This window comes from Chlorocebus sabaeus, chromosome 14 (assembly GCF_047675955.1).
Source record: "Chlorocebus sabaeus isolate Y175 chromosome 14, mChlSab1.0.hap1, whole genome shotgun sequence".
Lineage (NCBI taxonomy): Eukaryota > Metazoa > Chordata > Mammalia > Primates > Cercopithecidae > Chlorocebus > Chlorocebus sabaeus.
The window spans coordinates 105,652,813-105,674,011 of record NC_132917.1 but is presented as its reverse complement, the minus strand read 5'-3'; the positions used below and the strand labels follow the sequence as shown (position 1 = coordinate 105,674,011).

The following is a 21,199-nucleotide window of genomic DNA, read 5'->3' as shown; positions in this document are numbered from 1 at the left end:
CTCATCTGCAGCAATTTGAAAGGGACCACTGGAAACTCACCCGACGAAGTGAGAGTTGCAGAAACATTCTTTTTTCCATCTTCCTCCCACTTCCTGCCCTTTCCCAGTTCTGTCCATAAGCTACTGGCAAGCTCAGCCATTCTGAGAAGGGATCTCCCTAGGAACCAGGCTACTCACTATCCCAAGCACATGCTGACTTCCTACCAGTGAAGGAGCCTTTTGCAAACATCCCCCTACTCCTACCCTCTATAGCCTCCCAGCATTCAGAACCTTAATGATATTTATTCTGGATGTTTGCAACTTTAGAACACAACACACTGATTTTCTGACATTAAACACACCAACGGCTATGAGAGAGTTCTAGAAATAATGTTCCCCCCTCTGTACTGGGAGTAGGGAATTGCGTTTGTCAGAGTCTCCCAGGTGCTAAAAGAAGAGAAATGGGCTGAGAATGGTGAGCTGGACAGAGTCCAAAGCTGCTGTGTAATCTCTCTGACTCTTCCTTGGCCAGCTCCTCCATGTATGATAGCACATTGTGCACAGAGCTCCCCCAGAGGAAAGAGCTGATGGTTTCAGCCCTGTCTAATAAGAGACCAACGTGTGTGCATGGCCACTTTGAAGAAGAAGGGAAAAAGACAAACAAAAACAAAACACAACCGAAACTGTAGTTGTGCGGCTTCTATTGCCCAAAGCAAATCCAGGCTCTTAAGCTGTTTCATGAAGCCCCAGGGCCAAGGCTGCGATGTGGCTGGGGGAGAGGTGCAGCTCGCACATGGTGTCGTGCTGCTGTGTTACCCACCAGGACAATCCTGCCCTGCTAATGGCCCTGGGCACTTGTAGTGGGCTTCTCCCTGAACACAGATCAGAAATGCAGGCTCCTTTTCTGCAGTACTTCTCCTTAATCCCGGCAACTCTCCATAGCGAAGACTAGTTTTCCACAAGGAAACCAAGCTGGTCATCTCCTCTCTCTGCCAGGAGAGTTTGCCTTGCAAACTGCTGTGGGAATGACTTTCCCCCCAGGACCTATCTAGGTGCAGAATTACATTTAGATGGTTATTATTTTCTCATATTCAATATTCCTCTTACTACCACCTGTCATTTTCACCTATTGTTCTGGTATTCAATTCTAATCCTAATACTCTTTGCAAAGCTTCCACTTTGCTCTTTGATATTTCTTGGTTCTTTCTGGAGGAAGAAAGTAAAATTAAAATTTAAAGAGGAAAGAAAATAATCATGTGGGAAGGTGTACATAACTCTCGAAACACTTAGAGTGTGAATTTGTTTCTGAATTCAGATTTCAAGTGTTTTAGTCACACAGTGTCAGATACAAAGATGAGAGAATTCATGGATTACTCTGACCATCAATGTTTGAGATCTTAAAAGTCAGGACAGTTTTAATTCCAATATTCACTCTATGGATATTTATTTATTTCCAATATCCACTCTATGGAGATCCTAGGTGAGGCTGAAGGAAGAAAAGCACAGTTAAAAATATTCAGGGCACGGTGTCTCACACCTGTAATCCCAGCATTTTCAGAGACAGAGGCGGTGGATCACCTGAGGTCAGGTGTTCGAGACCAGCCTGACTAACAAGGTGAAACCCCGTCTCTACTAAAAATATAAAAATTAGCTGGGCATGGTGGTAGGTGCCTATAGTCCCAGCTACTCAGGAGGCTGAGACAGGAGAAACTGCTTGAATCCAGGAGGCGAAGGTTGCAGTGAGCCGAGATCACACCACTGCACTCCAGCCTGGGCGACCGAGTGAAAAAAAAAAAAAAAAGAAAATCAGGTTTTCTTCCCAACCAGAAATATTTTCCAATCAGAAAGCTGATTTTGTCAGGCCAATACCTGAAATTTTAAACTCAGATAAGACTTGAAAAACATACAAACAACCTTTCACTTTGTAACAATCTGTATGTATTTTTAGAAATCTATTCCTTAACATATTTTATCTGCTGTAATAATCTTTTAGTAAGTCAATAACTCTCCCAACTCTACCAACTAGGCAATAAGCAAAATAACAACTTGCTTCATTATTTTCTTTAAAGTCCAGGTTTTACTCATCTTTCTCCGTTTTCAAAGAGAGAAGAAAAGAAGGGCAACCAAGAGAGGCGGTGGAGTGGAAACACTGAGAATTATCTAGTGACGGATATCCGGGTAGAAGAGCAGGATCACCAATGTCTGAGACCAAGGGACAGTTCTCACTGGCTACGTGTTCATGCAGCACCAGCTTAAGCTGCAGAGAAGCACATGGGTTCCCGTGAGCCACGTGGAACCCTCCATCGGAACCCTCCCAACAAATCACCATCGTTTAAAACTTTAATCAAGATGATTTTCCTGAATTTAGGTAAATGTATTAGTTTTTATAGATACACCAATGTCTATGTCTAATGAAAATCAAGACAATCCATTGAAAAGCCGATCTGAAAGAACACCTACGTGTGTGTATGTGTGTAGAGAGAGAGGGAGAGAAATGGAGACAGAGAGACAGCAACAGAGAGAAAGAGAGAGGACAGAAAGAGAGAGAATGCTTTGAACCTCTGTGTAACCATTGCATATTAAAAAGATTAGGATGGGTATGGGGGCTCATGCCTGTAATCCCAACACTTTGGGAGGTTGAGGCAAGAGGACTGCTTGAGGCCAGGAGTTCAAGAACGGCCCAGGCAACTTAGTGATACCTCCATCTCTACAAAAAAAAAATTTTTTTTTTTTTTTTTTTTTTTTAAGTTAGGTGAGCATGGTGGCATACACCTGAGGTCCCAGCCACTCAGGGAATGGAGGTAGGAGGATTGCTTGAGCACAGGAGTTCAAAGCTGCCATGAGCCATGATTACACCACTCCCTCCAGCCTGGGCAACAGAGACAGACCTTATCTAGGAGGAAACAAGGAAGGAAGGAAGGAAGGAAGGAAGGAAGGAAGGAAGAAAGGAGAGAGAGAGAGAGAGAGAGAAAGAAAGAAAAAAAAGAAAGAAAGAAAGAAAGAAAGAAAGAAAGAAAAGAAAGAAAGAAAGGAAGGAAGGAAGGAAGGAAGGAAGGAAGGAGAAAGAAAGGAAGGAAGGAAGGAAGAAAAAGAAAGAAAGAATGAATGAAAGACAGAAAGGGAGAGAGAAAGAAAGTGGGAAGGAAGGAAAGTAAGAAAGAAAGAGAAAGAAAAGAATATATAAGAGTAAAAGAAGTTTATATGTGAAATAAATGGTATGTTATTCATCCCTCTAAGGGTCTAAAGTCTTTAAGAAATAATGTGTTCACCTGATGAATGTAATAAGTTATTTTTGATACACTGCCTTTGTCTTATGGACTCTTTAGAGCATTTAGGTGATGAATCTAATTCCACAAGTTCTGCCTAGGAGTACAGGGCAGCCTTGAATGGGTTTATCTAGTGGAATAGCCCACCATTCCTAACCCATCCCTGCCCAGGGTAAAGAAAACCTGTCGCAAACTCTTGGCCCACAGAAGACGTGACGTGGTGCTCTCAGGCATTGCTGAGAGAACACAGGGACAGCACAGAACCCCCAGAGGACTGGGCCAAGAAAACACAACCTGACCTTTAGGACAGAAGAGGAAAATGGAGTGAAGAGGTCTTTCTGTTTTCTGTGTACTGGCACCTATTCATTGGCACGGAAAGGCAAACAAGTCAGAATGGACTTGAGAAAGTAAGAGTGGATGGACGTGGACACTTACAGGGAGGCAGTCACCAGCAACACTTACAGATGCGGCCAAGGATCTCCACGGCAGCATGGTTGGGCACAGGGCAGGTCTGGGATCAGGCAGGATTTGTGAGCATGTTGGGGAGCCCTAGGCTGCTCCCCGAGAAGAACAGGTCTTACCGTCTCCACTCCAGCTGGCCCCAGCTGAGCTCATCTTTGTACAGACTGCACTCTGTCCAAGCACAGAACCTGGAAGTGGAGCCAAGGGAATGTTTTCTCCCCTTCTAACGTTGGAGAGGGCATTGTTGTAGACTACGTGAATGAAGGAGAATCTGGCACGAGGAATCTTTCTATCCTCCTGGCTGTGGAGTGAACAGGTGGCCCCAAATCTGTCTATGTGGTGGGGGGCGGAGGCGGGTAGGGAGAGGATGAATCTGAAAATATAATGTCCTGAAACTTAAATCTGAACCACATAAAGGAGAAAGAATAAGCTTTAAGGTAGCACTCCCAAAAATTTCCACCGAAATATCAGAAGAAATCGCTTACGCTTGGATAAGAAGGAAGAGGTATTGGCCCAAAGCCACCCTCTATAGTCACAAAATGCATGCGAAGTCTTAGTTTTTGTTTTTAAATCATATGGTGATTTTGTATTCTATTGTATAGTAGATCTGTGATTGTTTTAATATAAATGTATAGTTTGAGGTTCTCAGTGAAGTTACTTAGCTTGTTCCCCAAAGAACCACGTGGTAAAGAGATGCTCTGGGAAGACACCCCATACTTGTTCTGTGACTTGGTTTCTGCAACCTGGATACATCCCCTGCACCTCTTGGTAGTTATGAATTTCACAAGCACAGCTAGGGAACAGGATATCTGCTCCTGAAACAAACAGAGAGAGGCCACAGTGGCAGAAGGAGGTCACACAGCAAGGAAAGAGGGGTGATCAATGCAGCCAGTGCCTTGCCCCTCAGGGCACCCCACTTCAGGGCCACCCCGTTCTGCTCACCAGAGGACTCAACCGCCAGCTACCTTTACACGCCCCAGCCCAAATGTGGAAACAACTTACTTCTGGTTGTTCCTCTTAACCTAGCTGAGACAGGTAATTTTTTTTTTCAAAGAAATTGGGAAAAAAATAAGGAGAAATAGGAAAACAAGTACAAGGAAAATAAAAAATCAGCTTTCTTCCCTCTCCATGTACCCTCCCCTGTGACAGGCACACGTTACCTCAGATGACTGGAAGGCTGTGCAGCTGTTTTACCCAACACCAACTCACATGCCCGAGCCAGGGCTGGTCTCCCAAACACCCTGAGAAGGAACTGTGGTCGCAGCTTAAGACATAGGCTCCTCTCTCCGTTTCTTCTCTCTCTGTCTCTCTCTCTCCATCTATATGTGTGTGGTGTGTGTACTGCATATGTTGTGTGTCATGTGTGTATTGTGTGAGTATGTACTGAAGATTATGTGTGTTTTGAGTGTGTGGTGTGCTCTGTGGGGTGTGTGTGTGTGTAGTGTATGCTGGGTCTGCTGTGTGTTGTATGTGGGTTGTATGTATATGTTGTGTGTGCTGTATATGTTTCGTGTTGTGTATGTTGTGCGTTGTGTGTGCCATGTCGTGTGAGTGTGTTATGTGTTGTATTTGTGTGTTGCATTTGTGTGCTGTGTGCATGTTGTAAGTGTGTTGTGTGCTGTGTGTGTGTTGCATTGGTGTGCTGGGTTGTACGCTGTGTTATTGTGTGAGACACACATACAAAAATCTGGACATAATGCAGTGAATCCTAGGACCAAACAGAGCTCCAACCTATCTTTGCCACCCACCCAGAATGCCCCCCTCAGTAATTCCACAGGGGAAGTTCATTCTTCACCAGGAAGTGGCAAGGATGGGGTGACTGGCAGGTTAAATAATCCCAACACTTAGGCAAGATGCCAACTTCTATATACAGGATTTGCCTCAGCCTTGTAGTCTACCAAGTGTTAAATAACACTAAATTCATACAATAAATATAACAGTCACACAGTAATTCTAACTAGAATAGTAAGAGTGCAGCCTTTTCACAAAAGCATAATGTGGAATAAAAGCACCAAGTTTCCGTTGAGGATATGCAGAAGGTTGAAAGTAGTTCAATTTAATTATTTCATCACAGCCTATGCTGTAGTATGTGCAGGTAGACAATATTTATATAGCAATATCAAGGATATAGCTTAGGCTTTCCCTATAGCATAGTAGGGAAATTGGCAGGGAGGAAAAAAGGATCCACTCCACTGGAAATAATTCATTCTTATTTCCAGACCAAACTCTACAACTGAATTCAGCCTCTAAAATGTGGGTAAATGGCATGATTTTGTTTCCACTCTGACCTTTGGAATCTGGCTGATTAAGGCTGGGTCTGCTAGCACAGCTGGTCTCTCCTTCCACCAAGCTGACCTGCTAGAAAGCAGCCAATTTAGCCCCGCAACCAGCTACTAATCAGCCAGCTTCTGGTTAATCTGTACTGCTTACAAATTCCCAGATTACTTAACTGCCAGCATCCAGGGGGGTGAAAGAACCTGTCCTTATTCCCATGAGGACAGGAAGGACAGTCCTCTGTGGGAAGAAGGGTCATTGTACAACTTAGAAAAGAATCGGTGGCTGGGCATGGTGGTTCACGCCTGTAATCCCAACACTTTGGGAGGCCGAGGCGGACGGATCACAAGGTCAGGAGACTGAGACCATCCCAACCAACATGGTAAAACCCCGTCTCTACCAAAACTACAAAAATTAGTTGGGCGTGGTGGTGGGCGCCTGTCATCCCGGCTACTCAGGAGGCTAAGGCAGGAGAATGGTGTGAACCCAGGAGGCGGAGTTTGCAGTGAGCCGAGATTGCGCCACTGCACTCCAGCCTGGCGACAGAGCGAGACTCCGTCTCAAAACAAAACAAAACAAAAAGAATCAGGGATGGCAATTGAGCCCAGAGACTGGCCTCCGAGCCAGGCCACACACACTGCACACATCACTCGCTTGGCTTTGTCTCAGCTAGGTCCCACTCTATCTGCACTGTGACTAGAATGGAGCTGTATAAATACGGGTGGCATTAGTGCACACTCCACCATTGGTGGAGATCCGCCACTGATATAAAAACCAGACACCAAAATGAACTGCAAAGTCCTGCCTGTGGTCTCTGGGTTTATGGGAAGGGCATTTTGCAGGGTAACTGTGTGTTAAGGATACACTCCCCTGGCAGGGTCAGTTGGAGGGAGAGCTAATCGCTCAGTAAACAGAGAGAAGAGAGATGCTTATACTTAATAAGCCATTGCAAATGGAAAAGGCAAGTTCCTACCCACCGTGATTCTCTCTAGAAACAAATGGCTTGGATCCAAGCACTACAAAGCCCTTTCAGAAAGCTGAGAGGGTCTCCGGGTCCCAGTGCCCCCAAACGTAACCCTTTTGTGTGGTTCTCTTTCTTGTGGAAGCAGCTTTAACAAGGGAAGAGGCAATGACTGTGTATGTGTGTGTATACCACAGTCACGATTTTTCCTTTTGTCTTCAGTTATGGCCCTCCTGATGTGCAGTTCACCCTTCTCCCTTGGAGGCAGATGCAACAATTACAGGGGAGGGCCAGACTGAGGTGCTGGGTGCTGCTTCTGCAACACCTTGTCCAAGGGTGTTCCCAATCCCCTTCCTTCAAGCCCCCTGAACCCCGAAGAGTGAAAGCAGCACAGAGCTCTAGCGGTTCAGCATGTGGCAAAGCTGGCCTGGTGGCAGAAGGGAGGTCGAGGTCTCTGCCAAGGCTTGCTGCTCTGGTTTCTCTCATCTCTGGCCTGTGCCAACCATCCTGTCAGATGAAAGAAACAGTGTGGTTCGATGCGCCAAGTCAAAGCTCAGGCTGGGAGCTGCAGCCGCGACCCCGTCTCCATAGTCGTTTACATTTATTATTTTGTGCCCGCTCTGGATACTTTCACTTAAAATGTGGGAAATAAAAACACAAACCTGTCTCCCAAGGCTATAAAAAGCAATGACTAATATAAAAAAAGGGGAAAAAGGATCATAGAGCATTTTGTAGATACACTATCCATAAATCCTAAGTAAGCCTGGTGTGGGGTATTGGCAAATACAGCCATGTGAGGAGGTAGAGGGGCACTTTGTCCCTGAGAGAGCTCCAAAACCAGGGAATTCCAGGCGTAGAATGACAACCTTCCTGCTTGCACAGTTGCTGTTACTCGGCCCTTTTCTAGGAAAAAGGACTTCAAAGATTTCCACCAATCACCCACATGGCCACTGTCTAAGGCACCAGTATTTCTTTCCATTTCAATTTGAATACAACAAGGAATCCAGGAAGAAGACAAGGAACAGTTTTTTTTCTCTCTTCTCCACTTAAGAGAGGGTGAATCTCTGGTCACTTTCTAGAAATAAAAGAAGGAAGAGCACTCACTAATAATATAGCCCTTTGAACTTCCAGCTTCTGATTAGAACCAGGGACCTAGACATAATCATCCAATAGTGTTCGTTCTGTGTACCCCTCCATCTTTGTCATTTCTCTTCTTCCTGTTTCTAAAGCTAGATTCAAAAGTTGAAAGTGGCTGGGTACGGTGGCTCATGCCTGTAATCCCAGCACTTTGGAGACTGAGGCGGGCAGATCACCTGAGGTCAGGAGTTCCAGACCAGCCTGGCCAACATGGTGAAATCCCATCTCTACTAAAAATACAAAAAATTAGCCGGGTGTGGTGGTGTGCACCTGTAGTTCCTGCTACTTGGGAGGCTGAGGCAGGAGAATCGCTTGAACCCGGGAGACAGAGGTTGCAATGAGCCGAGATTGCACCACTGCATTTCAGCCTGGATGACAGAGTGACACTCTGTCTCATCAAAACATAAAACAAACCAAAACAAAACAAAAACACAACGCAACAAAACAAAAGTTAAAAGAGATTTATAATAAGTATTGGGATATATCCATTCTGCTAAAACTTGTAGCTAATTTGCCAAGTCTTATTTCATTGTATTTGTACGTTTGCTCTTATAAAAAAAATGTTTCAAAATCACAATGAGATATCACTTAACACCAACTGGAATGGCTGTTACTAAAGAAACAAAAAATAACAAGTGTTGGTGTGTTGGTGAGAATGTGGAGAAATTAAAACTCCCGTACACAGCTGATGGTAATGAAAAATGGTGCTGCTTCTGGGGGAAACTAGGGAAGTTCTTCAAAAAACAAAAAAGAAAATTACCTTATGATTCAGCAATTCTACTTCTGGGTATATGCTGCAAAGAATGGAAAGCAAGAACTCCAAGAGACATTTGCCCTCCCTCATTCACAGCAGCATCATTCACAATGGCCAAAAGGTGGGAACTAACCCAAGTGTCCGTGGACAGATGAATGGGTAAACCAAACGTAGTAAATACACACAATGAGGTCTTATTCAGCCTTAAAAGGGAAGGAAATTCTGCTACATGCTACAATATGGATGAACCTGGAAGATGTTAAGTGAAATAAGCCAGTCACAAAAGGATGAGTATTGTGTGATTCCACTAACATGGGGTCCCTAGAGTAGTGAGATTCACAGAGACAGAAAGTAGAATGGCAGTTGCCAAGGGCTGGGGGCAGGGGAACGTGGGAATTAAAATTATTACTTAATGAGTAGCGAGTTTCAGATCTGTAAGATGAAAAAGGTCTGAAGATGGATGATGGTGATGGTTGCACAACAACGTAAATGTACTTAATGCCCCTGAACTATACACATAAAAGGGTAAAAATGGTAAATTATATGTCATATATATTTTACTACTATAAAAAAGTGTTTTGAACATCTGACATCGTGTTCTACCTCCATAACATTCGTGACGGGGGAAGAACAGGTATTCTAATCTGTGTATAAACACAGGAAGACAGATAGAAGGCCTCAGCCCTCTAACAGCTTTGAGCATGGACTGGTGAGATCTATCATCTTCCCCTGGAATAAACCACCTGCCCAGCTACCTCCGGATGCCTCACCCTTTGCTTGGAGGTGTAAAGATAAGTCCCCCATAGTGTTCAAATCCAGGGCCAATGGCAGCTGCGGGGTCCCAGGAGAAGGGGTTTGGGCCTTACTGGCACCTCTCTGCCCTTCTCCTGCTTTCACATCTGGCCAGGGACACTCCCGTTCTGCTAACTTCTCAGACTCCACCCAGTGCCCCTGACCCAACAGGAGTGCATGGTGGCGATTACCTCCCATGACCACTGGCCCTCACAGTGGCTGGGAATCCTGGTGGGGAGGCCTGCACCTCCTCAAGCTCCAGCCCCCTCTGGATGGGCGAGTCCCTCGGTGCTTCTGTCCTGTGTCCAGCTTCCTTTGTCCTCTCCAGAGGTCCCTCCTGCGCTTCACCACTGGTGATGCCCCTCCAAATAGCAGCTCCCAATCCCCAGGACAGCTCTTCAGGACACAACCCCTTCCTCCCAGGAGACCCGCAGGTTTCAGCTCTCCTGGGGCCACGGCTGGACCAAGTCCTCAATTGCTTCCTTGCCATTATCCTCTTTGAACTCCCTCTCTCTCCTCTAAAAGCCCCTCTGGCTGCAGACTCCTTAATTCCGTAGCTGCTCCTTTCCAAAAGCAGGTGCGCCTGCCCCGGGCCTCTTCGGACTTTCCATCACAGGCCAAAGGAAAACCAGCGAGAGCTCGCAGGACACCGGGGCCGTATTCAGACAGGCGCAAAACGACCCTTCCTCTTCTGTGCGCCTTAGGGAACGCCTGAAGGCAGGCAAGCCTGGGGCTCAGGGGAGGGTTCCTGAGCGGGCAGTCAGGGCTGCCCCCAGGCCCTGGCAAGGAGGTTTTCCGAGCCTCTGCAGTTCTCGAGTGTGTGTGTATGTTTTTGGTGGTGGTAATTGGGAGGCAGGGGGTCAAGACTTGGAGTGCAGAGAGTGAGAGAGAGGACCTCCTCCGCCCATCCTGGGCTCCTGGTTGATCCTAACCTCCACCCAGCGTCAACTTTTTGCTGCTCCCGTTAGATGGCGCCCAAGACTTTCTAACCACTTGTGAAAGTGCTCCTGGTCTGGAACAAAAAGAACCGTGGGGTGTGAATATGAATGTGTGTGAGTGCGAGTGCGCGCGCGGGGCTGGGCACAGGGCACGGGAGCCGCCTGGCATTACGCTTGGCCCCGTCGCGGGTCGGCCCGGCCCAGGGCTGGAGCGCGCTCACGGGAGGAGCTGCGCGGCCGGCGGAGAACTTCCTTCTTTTCCCTTCCCTCTCCCTCTTGGGCTCGCGCCTAGGCCCTGGCCACTCTACCGGAGAGAAGCCGGGCAACCCGGCCGCGGGCTCAAGCAGCCAGCGCTGGCTGCAAGTGACCGCGGTGCGCGGGCGGAAAGGGGTCCCGGACGTGCGGGTTGGAGAGCTGGGACGCACACGACAGCCCCTTTCTCCGCCCTTACCGCCCCAGCGCTCACAGCAGCTGCTCTGTTTTTTAAGAGAATGGGGCAGGTGCAGGTTTGGTTGTAGCGGTTTTCGCCGCTCCAAGGCAATCGTTCAGTGTAAAGTTTTCTAAGCGTACTGCGTGGGCGTGTTTCCAGAAACACAGGGCAAACTTTCTCGCTCCCAAAGCCAATTACATTAAACAGACTCTCTTATGAAAAGGCCCTTGGGGACCCTAGGGCGTCAGATGCGACAGCTAATTTTAAAATAATGGGTGATTAGGGAGCGCGCTTTCTCTCCAGCACCAAGTTCACCTCTTCTCCCAACCCCTCTAAAATAAGTGACTTGACGATAGCTGATCTCATCCCCTAGTCCTCTCCTTAATGCCAGTCTGGACGCGCACTGTCCAGGAGAAGGGATGCGTCTCCTCTCCCTCGAGAACCAGCGCGGAGACCTTCTTTTGTGCCTCTCCTCGGCTGTGAACTTTCCTGCGCGGTAGGTTCTCCTTTAAGAAAGTAGCATCCCTATGAATATTTAATGCCGTGCGCGGGCCAGCGGGGCGGAGGGGAGCCCACGGTCCGGGTTTCCGCGCGCGCCGAGACCCGGGCGCAGAGCGAGGGCGTCCCCACCAGCCTGACCGCCGCGGGAACTCGGGGACGGGGAAGGCGGGGGTTAGCGGGAGGAAAGGGTAGACTGAAGAGGAGCTGGGAACGGGAGGGGGGCTCGGGGCGAACGGGCCGTCGCGTTCATTTCCATAAGAAAGCTGAAATCGCAGTTGGAAGCAGGATTTCTCGCCCCTGCGGCCCTTCCCCCATACCCGGTTTTCTGCAAGAAGCGGGCTCCGGAGCTCAGAACCCGAAGTGTGTGCTCTGGTCTTTGATGATGTTGATAAAATGTGGTTTCAAATGTTGTCCCGAAGAGGCCGGTTTCCTGTCTGTGTGTGGAATGGAAGGACCGTGCCGGGTGAGTCCAGAGCAGCGGGGAGCGGACAGGAGGCTCAGGGCATAGGAGAGGGAGGGCGCAGCCGGTGGGCGCAGGGCATCCCTGCAGGGGAAGTTCTTGGGGGGGGGGTGTTTGAAAAGGGAAGCCAGGTTGAAACCAAGTTTCCCGAGTAAGGAAGATTGTGTGTGTGTGTGTGTGTGTGTGTGTGTGTGTGTGTGTGTTTGGGGGTGGGGAACACGATGAGGGAAGAGGTCACGAAAGCCCCAGAACCCAGGCGGCCCGCGCATGGGAAGGTCTGGCAGGTCTCATCACCTCCCTCTTCAAAGAGCGGGGGAAACTTTCGCTGGCAGCTGTTGCCCCTCTTCCTGCGAAGGAATAAAGTGAACTTGCCCAGATACTGGATTCCTCTAGCGGTTCTGTTGTTCAGTTCTTTCTGCGTTCGCATTGAGCACTGAGTTTCTTTTTGACTTGCAGTGTGAACAGCAGCCATGTGACCTCAATTCTATATGATACACACACACACACACACACACACATCCCTCCTAGGTACTTTATGATCCCATCTGGAGAAATTAAAACCCAGATCTGGAATGTTTATTCTTAGATAGTTTACCAAAAGCAGGGGGGAAATGTGTGAGACACATGTCTGCGAATATAACAAAAGTACTTTCCCTTGTGCTTGAAAAGTTGCCTGCAAATGGCTGGCTTCCGTTTACTGACTGTACCACCTGTACCTCTCCAGGAAACTAAATGGAGTCAGGAATAAAGCACCAATCAGATCAAGCAATTAAATACCAATTATGACTATTAATGACTTTATTACTAATGACTGGAGTTGAGGACTCCAAACCCGATTGAGGTAATCAAGCTGTTTTAAAATTCTGCTGCCTAACATTTTTACCGCACTCCTTCCCCAAAATAGGAGGTTAAAAAAGACAGAGGTTATATTTTCAAAGAGTTCTCCAGTAGGTATTCATGGTCAATGTTGAACTTATTTTTCTCAGTAAAGTGTATTGCTACTGCTGGTAAATAATGGAGTCTTCCTTTCTGGCTCTGCCAAGTTATGCAAAGTGTAATTGATGATGGTGGTTACACAATATATGGTACTTGGTTTGGATGCAGAACTGGGATGGGGCAGGGGTGCTTTCTCTCTTCAGTTACTCTGACAATCTGGCAGACCCTGGAAGATTTTAAGGAACAAGTGTTTTAATTCTTCAGATAGGGTAATGGCTATTGGGATGTTTCGAAGGTGAGGAAATGAAGAATGGGGAATCCAGACAGCAAGGAGAAAGAAGGAATTAGGCCTATGTTTTGAATTTTCTTTTTGCTCATGGGTTGAAATGCCTTTAACTTGTCATAAGTTATGTGACTGAAAAGAAAAGGTTACTGAGACCAGTATATTGGTATAAAGGCTACTGTGTAGCCGGGTTTATTACTGAAGATGATTTGCCAACCCTCCTTGCCTCTTGACTGATACCCCTTCTTATCCCACATGGAAGTCCCGTTCATTCTGGGATAGGAGGAGAAGGCCTGGAGGGAGGAAGGGAATAAATTCCTGCTGGAGTCCATGAGAAGAAAGGAGGGGGCAGTTAGTAGGAATTCTTTAGTCACCATGAAGCAGGCAGGGGGCAGCTGAGCTCTTGGAGGAGCCAGCAGCTCATCTTGATATAGGTCATCTCTGCTCATTGTCCCACAGTTCAGCTCTTCAGGACACAAGAAGTGTTTGGAACAATGAACTTCAAGTCCCTGGCTGGGGATCTTTCCCCTTCACCTCCCTCCTAGGTGGAAGCCTACAGCAGCAGCAGCAGCATCTGGTTCTGATGTGTTTACCAGGCTGGTATGGAAATGCCCAGGCTGCATGGCAGAAACCTGAGCTGCTAGTGACAAGCACACTCCTCTGCTAAGCAGCGAAAAGTTTTGATACTTTTTGAGCACTGGGTGGCCTCTTCTCTTGATGTGAAGCACACGATCCCCCCTCCCCATTTCTATTTGTCAGAGTTAATTGCCCTGCAGTGGAGCAGCTCACACTTCAGGCAGTGCCAAGAAATACAACAGGGAAGGAATCCTGCACAGGTAACAGGATGGCATGGTGTTACCTTAGACACGTAGGGATTCAGAAACCTCAGTGGAATGAAATGGGCCTGGGGTATTCTCCCTTTGGTGCCTACCTAGGGACAAGCCTCTTTGACCTGGCCCAGACTGTGGGCAGCTTATGTATGATGGCCCTGAGTCCTGAAGGTGAAGCTAGTCACTTTCTCTAAGTGGACAGTCAACCCCAGAGGCAGTTCTAAAGAGGAGAGCCTCAGGTGTCCACAACAATTTCGTTTCTGTTCTGGGGCACCAAGAGGCACCCTGAGAACTCAGAGGACCCAGAGGCTCCCCTCAAGCAAATTCCCTGCTGACCCTGGACACCCCTTGAAAGAGGGGACAAGAGGCTGCCTCCAGCAAGGACTCCCAGCAAGGACTTCCAGCAAACAAGTTCAGCTTGGGCTCTGCCTACCACTAAGCCTTTATGAGGGTGGGGGGAGGCAGAGTCCCTGAACAGGGCAGAGATAATCAGTTGTTCCCCTTTCTGGTGTCAGAGGCAAAGAAGCCTGAAGGGCTGGCGGTGGTGCTGGCTCTGGGTTTATTGACTCTGTGATCCTGTCCAGCTGTCCTACAGGGAGTTCCAGAGCTCTCTCAAAGTGCATGGGGAACTGCATAAGTAGGACTGGGGCACAATACCAGAAGCTATTTGTCTCCTAGAACCTGGCACCCGCTCCACTTACCTTATAGGAGACCCACATCACTCAGTTCCCAGGACACCTGGTGGGAGAGTCTGGTGAGAGTTGGAGGCAAGCTTCCTCTACTTACAACTTGTTTAAAAATGGACATAAAGAGGAGAACAGACACTCCATCGCCCATACAGGGCCTCTTTTGTGTCCCCTCCCAGGGCACCCTTGCCACTCCCCTAGGTGGACCTACACATTGTTCAGTACCTGTCCCCTGTCCCCAAATAAATATGAGTTTATTTCTTTAAAAGAAATATTACAGCTTTAAACTCTTCCCAGCCAGAATCCACTTAATTTCATCAAGGTCTCTTGCCAGCAGCCATAATCCAGGCCAAAGAGGCTTGTACCTAGGGAGGCACCAAGGGGAGAATACCCCAGGCCCATTTCATTCCACTGAGGTTTTTGAACCTCTCGGTGTCTAAGGTAATACCACCACCATCCCCACCTGTTTTCACTTCTTTCTTTGTGTCTTAAGGTTGCATTTTAGGAGGGTTTATATAATGTTGTTCATGTCAGCAGCCCCACCCTCACCCCACGGCCCTATATGGAATTATAGTTGGAAAGCACACACACATAGAAAATCTTTGAAGTTTTTTTTCTGCTATTCTTCCTGACTAGAAGAGTTGACAAGACATAGACACATTAAGTTGCATAAAATACAGTAGCGTGATCAGCCTAAATGCATCTCATTTGCACTGTTTGTAGCCAGGGGTGGGGGCTTGTGTCACTCATTGCCTCCCCCTCCTCCCCCGAAGCCAGACCAGCCGGCTGGAATTTCAGAGCAGGCCCCAGGGCAGCAGCCATTAGGGAGGTGGAAGCCCTAGCCCACCAGGTCAGCGGGGGTAGGGGGTGGATAGGGAAGTTGTCTGGAGGTCTGGCCTGAGGGCTTGAACCAGCTTTGGCAGACCTGGGCTCTGGGAGGCTTGGCCGGTGGGTGCCCGCGGCTGGAAGTTGCAGGTCTGCAGCCATGCTTCTGAGCTTCTCCTGGGCTGAGTTCAAGAAAGGGGACACCAAGAAGTAGGGGAACAGTCACTGACTATATTTTACATCCACGCCTACCCCTTTCCCAGAGTTGTGTTCTCACCACCCACTTTGTCGGCGGACGAGAAACACTCCTGCCTGATGGGTTCCTGCACCTGCTCCTAGACCTGAACTCGGGCCCTGAGCTCCTCACTGCCGCCTGCTCTGCACTGAGCCCCACTCCTGAGACCGCGAGGTACCAGAACAGCGCCTCTCCCACCAACTCCTAGACGCCTGTAGGACCTGCGCAGGAGCCTTCAGAATCCCGTGGGGATGTGGGGGTGAAGTTGGAGGTCATTCGAGTGATTTTTTCTTACTTTTTCCCAATTGTTCTCCTGCATTGATTTCAACTCTTCCAGTCTCCCGGTGCTGGGGCGTCAATCCTTTCCCACCAATTCCTATCCATCAGCTGGAGGTCGGGGCCCAGGGTCGCCCCAGGATTCTATGGCGGCAAGGGGCGCCGAGCAGAGGGGCGGGAGGAGCTGGGTCCTCGGGAACCAAAGGGGACCTCAGCGGGGGCGGAGTGCGCAGCCTTGGCTGCTGGGAAATGCCCAACTAGCCGCTGTGAGTGCTCACAGCTTGTCGTGGGGGCGTCCGTTCTGCAGCTCAGGTGACTCAGACGCCCCGCCAGCCCCACCAGCTCCCGGCTTCTCGAACGCTCTTCTGCTCGCCCAGCGGGGAAACTTCAGGGCCTGCCTCGTCAGGCCAGATTGCAGCCCGCGACCTTCCCGGATTAACCAAGGGCGAGGCATGTTGCCCAGCAAGGCTGCCGCGTAACTGAGCCTCCCGGGGAACAGCCATGACCAAAGACCCGCGGGCCCAGGCGCGGGCACCTACCCTTACCCGCGCAGGCCTGTGGGAGCGCAGGGGCCGAGGCCGAGACGCTGGACATCCAGCCCCACACCTCTGACGACCCAGGCACATCTGCGGAGCCCGGGAGAACAATCAGCGGGCTCTGCGTCCCGGGAGCTGGGGACACGCCTGCAAGGTGTGTGATCTTTTAAAGATCCTTAGTACTAGTTTTGCAGGAAGCCTTTGTTATAGCCTTGTCAGCCTGCGCGCTTTCAGCAGCTCCCCCTCCCGGACCCCTCGGTTCCCTCCCGGCTCGCCCCCAGCGGAGAGGGCCTGGCGCAGGGGATCTGCCCAGGATCAACGGCCCTCTTTCAGCTCCCCTTCTGCAAGGCTCTTTTCCGTTGGTGACAATCTCCCCTCCGTGCCTGGGGCAGATAAGCACGGTTAGCCCCGCCTGCAGTATTGGGGCGATGCTGTCCTGGAAGAACCGGCTTTCTGAATGTGACCTCGGGATGCTGCAGCGGCGCAATACTGCTACTGCTGAATGAGTAGCTCTCCTGCCACCGCAGGGCGACTGCGGTGGGCACAGCAGGGCGCACAGAGGAGGGGGTAACCTGCCCGCCCAGGCTAAGGATTTGAGGGTTCTGACAAAAAGAGCTGGTTGAGGATGACACAGTCGTGAACTAACCTGGCTCCTACTGCCCCACAAGACAGCCAGGTCCCAGTAGTCTTGGGTATCACTGCCCCCACCACACCACCATTGTAAAGTATGGACTCCTGCTTAGCCAAGGTGCAGCTCTAGGCAGGATCTCTGAAGGATGCTGTGGCACACGGAGGGTGGAGGTATAACTTTACCTGCACACAAGCTTACATGTGCCCTGTCATATATGGCTACACGTTTCCCCATTTCCCCACAGTCTTTCTATTTAACCTGTCTTCATTCCTTCTTTCTAGGGCTTTCCGCCTGCACACAGTCATTTGGAGAAAATCAAGTGAGTGCACCTCTCCCCACAGAGGATTCTGTATGTTATGTAACACACTCACACTGGGATTCCTCAAGTTACCATTTTGCCCCAAATGAGCCAGCACTTGGTTTTCTGGCGGGGGTGTCAGGATGATGCAAATGGAGGTGGAACCCTCATTCCCTGGGGGCTTTTATTCCCCTCCTTGAAGCCCCAGTTCAAGGCCCAGGAACAAAGGGGAAAGGTAACTGATCTCTCTTTTGGTCTTTCTCTCGCCTCACTTCCACCCCCTCACCTGCAGTCCCTCCTCTTTGATAAATAGAGGAAAGCCCTTGGGATCAGGTACATATGTAAATACTGCTGACCTTGGCCGCCCCTCCTCACTGAAAAGCAGAAAGCCCGTTTCAGGTGCAGGCTGCTCCGTGCCTTTGAGTGTCCACCACTTCTACTCCCCCAGACTGTGTGGGACTCAAGGTTGCTCACTTAACATCCCTCTCTTGTTAAAAACATTCAGGACAACTATTAAATAGTTCTTGGAAGAGTTAAAGACCTTCTTTCAGGAGGGAAACGTTTTTAAAGCCCTGCTTGGCAGAAATCTTTAAGGCGTACAAAGTCGAATCAGTAGGCTTGCCTGAGCGATTTTGAAATTTGAAAGATTTCTCCCCATGAAATGGTAATTTAAAATAGTTCGTAGATGTTGTTTTGTTCTACGACGGTTTTTTCACTATTGTCACCTAAAGATTCTCAAGACTAAGCTACTAAGACATTTCTTTTCATTTGGTCAGTTTCTGGGTGATACTATCCTTTCTGATTAGACCTATTTAATTTATTTTTTAACTCTGCAGGAGAGTATTCAACCTTGGAAATGTAAGTGAAACAGACTCACCCTCCTTCTGAGACCTTGATAGGGGCAGAAAGGAACAAATCTGGCTAGCCCCACTCACACCTCAAAGTTTCCCTGTCTAAACCTGGATACAGTGAGGGTGGTGGGTTTTGACACCGTTTATTTTATTGCTGGCTCAAGGAAAATTCTTTGAAATGAACACCTATTCTATTTCAGTGTGCAATGTTCCAGCCGACTCAATGGGCTTGCCTTATGCGGAGAGGCAGTCCTGGAGGACAGAGTTAATGGGTGGCCTCCCAGGAAGCTCATCAGAACACCTCTTGTTCCTTTTCTTTAAAAGAAAAAAAATTTTTTTAAAGTTTTTGCTTCCCTCTCAATGTTCATTCCATTATTTTGTAGCTACAATAATGAAACATGGGCAGCAGTGATCATTCTTTTTGTACTATGTAATCATGTCTAGTGCTGGGACCTTACAAAGCCCCAGACATACCTCAGGTGTATTCTGCACTTTTCATATTTATTCACTGCTCACTGGGTCACACAGATAATTCACACTTGATTCCACCTTCCTCTGGACAACTCTCCCTCCAACAACACCCCTCTATCAACTTATAGGGAAAGGGGATTCTCTTAGAGAAAACTTCTTGAATTAAAAACCAGACTCAGTTTCACCAGGTAACTGATCCTGGCCATACCGGTGACTAGGAAGTCATCACCTAACACTCTACCTAGATATAAACTCTCGGGAAGGGGCAGGCTGGTGGGCACATTTCCACAGACATTTCTAAAACTGTGGCAACTGAATACATTTTACAGATACAATTTTCGTATATTCCCATCCAGCTTAAGGCATTTAAAATGCAATTTTGTTCACATGCACTTGCGTGCACACATACACCACACGCACTTGTCAACTAGGGGGATATTACCAACCCATTTCCACTGGGCAATTCTGGTGACAGCAACTACAACTAAGAAACTTCTTTTCTGAGGAGTAAAAAAGAAAACAAAAGCCTCTCTATTTTAAAAGGTTATTTTATATTGTTTAGCATTCTTTCAAAGCAGGAATTGGCTGGACACTTCTGCTCCCTTTTCAAAGAACAGGTAAACTATTCTCCTACCCACCCCCTCCCCAAGACCCAAGCCATTTTTAAAAGCTAAAATTTCTGTTTCCAAAGGAAGAAAAAGGAACAAATTCCATTAATGAATTACATACATGGAATGTGGCTTGTCTAGGACATTTGTATTTGTAAATAAATGGCTCCCTGTTTATTATGTATGTTTTACTGCAAGAAAAAAAAAAAAAAGAACTCTAATGCCTCTGAGCATGTTATAATACATCAAGTATTTCCACTTATGGTTTAAGTTCCACTGTTTCTTGGTACTCACTAGAAAGAAATCGGGTTAAATGGAGTCAGTTGTGGGGTTTAAAAGTCCAGGCTGACTTGGGGACGCGGCACCTCTAAAGTTCTCCTGTTTGCCAAAGTGAGGGGGGAAGGGGAAATGGCTCCCCAGGAATCTTATGGGGATTCATCTGGGGTTTCGTCTTTGTCCCTGGATCTTTCTAAGGCTGACCACTGCCTCCGTTTGCAGCTTCAGAAGCGAAGCCGGCGTGCGATCTCCTTGGCGAGAGGACTGGGCACAGTCCCTGCCTTGCCCTGCTGCCGGAGCCCGCACACCGCGGTCTCAGGATTTCCCCGTAGGCCTAGGCCTGCAGTCCTCGGGCGGAGACGGGGCCTGGGGGAGTGACAGTCACCGGGCCAGGCACAGGCAGTCTACCCCGGTGCCTGTAGGGTGCTCCAGTATCCCACACGCAGGAAGCGGAGGCGTGGGCCAAGCGCCGGGGGCTACCCAAGAACTCCACCGCCCAGTGAGACGCGCAGGGCCTGGCGGCGCGAAACTTCCACAAAGCAGCCTGCCGCCTCCGGCCTTGCCTCCGCTCCGCAATCCCAGCTGCCTAGACCTCGGTGTCTTCCCAAACAATGAGCCCAGCCAGTGCACTAGACTGTTCCGCTCTGACTTCTTCTGCCCGCACATGGGGACCCCAGCGAAAGGTTACGGGTGGGACCAGTCTGCGCATTTCCTTCCATGCGGCGCATCCTTCGGGAAGACAAACAGAGTACGTCCCCCACATCAATTTCAGGCCCTGGTCTGTGGGCTGGGCCACAGTCCTGGAAGACCCAAGGGGTCACGGGTCCAGATCCGTCTTTACTTGGTCCTCCGCTCCAGGACTCCAGGGCCCTGGGCAGCAGAGAGGTGGATTTCAGAGAGAATCCGTGTCAGCCAGGCCTTGAACTCAGCCCCTCTGAACTCCACCGTCAGCAGCGGGGGCGGCAACTCAACTCTCCCGGGAGGAGGATGCACCCCCAGAACGGAAAATCCGCAAACGTCGTGCAGAGACCCACAAGCATTTCTACCTTTCTTTCCACAAGCCCCCCAGAAAGTTATCGCCAGAACCTCTGGGACCTGAGCCGACTCCAGCCTCCAGCAACTCCCTCAATCTTCCAAGGAAACTTTCAGAAGTTTCCCTTTCCCTGGCTCCTCAATTCCTTGGACTTTCTCCAGCCCCCAGGTTTGCTCATTACTCTGCTGACTGCCCTTTAGTCTCTAGGGTTCCCCTGGCCTGAGTGTTTCCAGAATAATAATAATAATAATTGTTATTACGAGGCTGGGGAAGAACAGGATCAGAGGGTAGGAGGGACTGAGGGAGAGAGTGGAAATGTTTATGAAAAGGTTTATTTAAACCTGTGTTTCAAAAGGGTTCAGTTGACAATTATCAGTAACCCCGATACGACAACTCCATTAAAAAAAAAAAGAATTTACTACTGCTCTTGAAAGCCGTTATTTTTTACATCGCTTTTTAGGAAGATAGAT

General features: G+C 48.7%; 1 protein-coding gene and 1 long non-coding RNA gene across 2 annotated transcripts in view; one reads left to right on the top strand and one right to left on the bottom strand.

The window, feature by feature from the left end:
• LOC140713379 (uncharacterized) overlaps window positions 1-21,199 on the bottom strand; it is a 77,154-nt gene that overhangs the window by 46,278 nt on the left and 9,677 nt on the right. The gene's annotated exons all lie outside the window — the stretch shown is intronic.
• On the top strand, window positions 11,532-19,434 carry LOC140713279 (uncharacterized). The gene is made up of 2 exons (XM_073022724.1): window positions 11,532-11,957; window positions 15,778-19,434. The coding sequence occupies exons 1-2, from the start codon at window positions 11,532-11,534 to the stop codon at window positions 15,955-15,957; spliced, it is 606 nt and encodes a 201-aa protein (XP_072878825.1). The 3' UTR covers window positions 15,958-19,434.

What these genes read in the sequence shown, in the direction of transcription:
- LOC140713279 (XM_073022724.1), top strand. Translation starts at nt 11,532, where the DNA reads ATGCCGTGCGCGGGCCAGCGGGGCGGAGGGGAGCCCACGGTCCGGGTT. An exon ending in GAATGGAAGGACCGTGCCGG is followed by an intron (nt 11,958 to 15,777) that starts GTGAGTCCAGAG and finishes CCCCTTTCCCAG; the next exon opens with AGTTGTGTTCTCACCACCCA.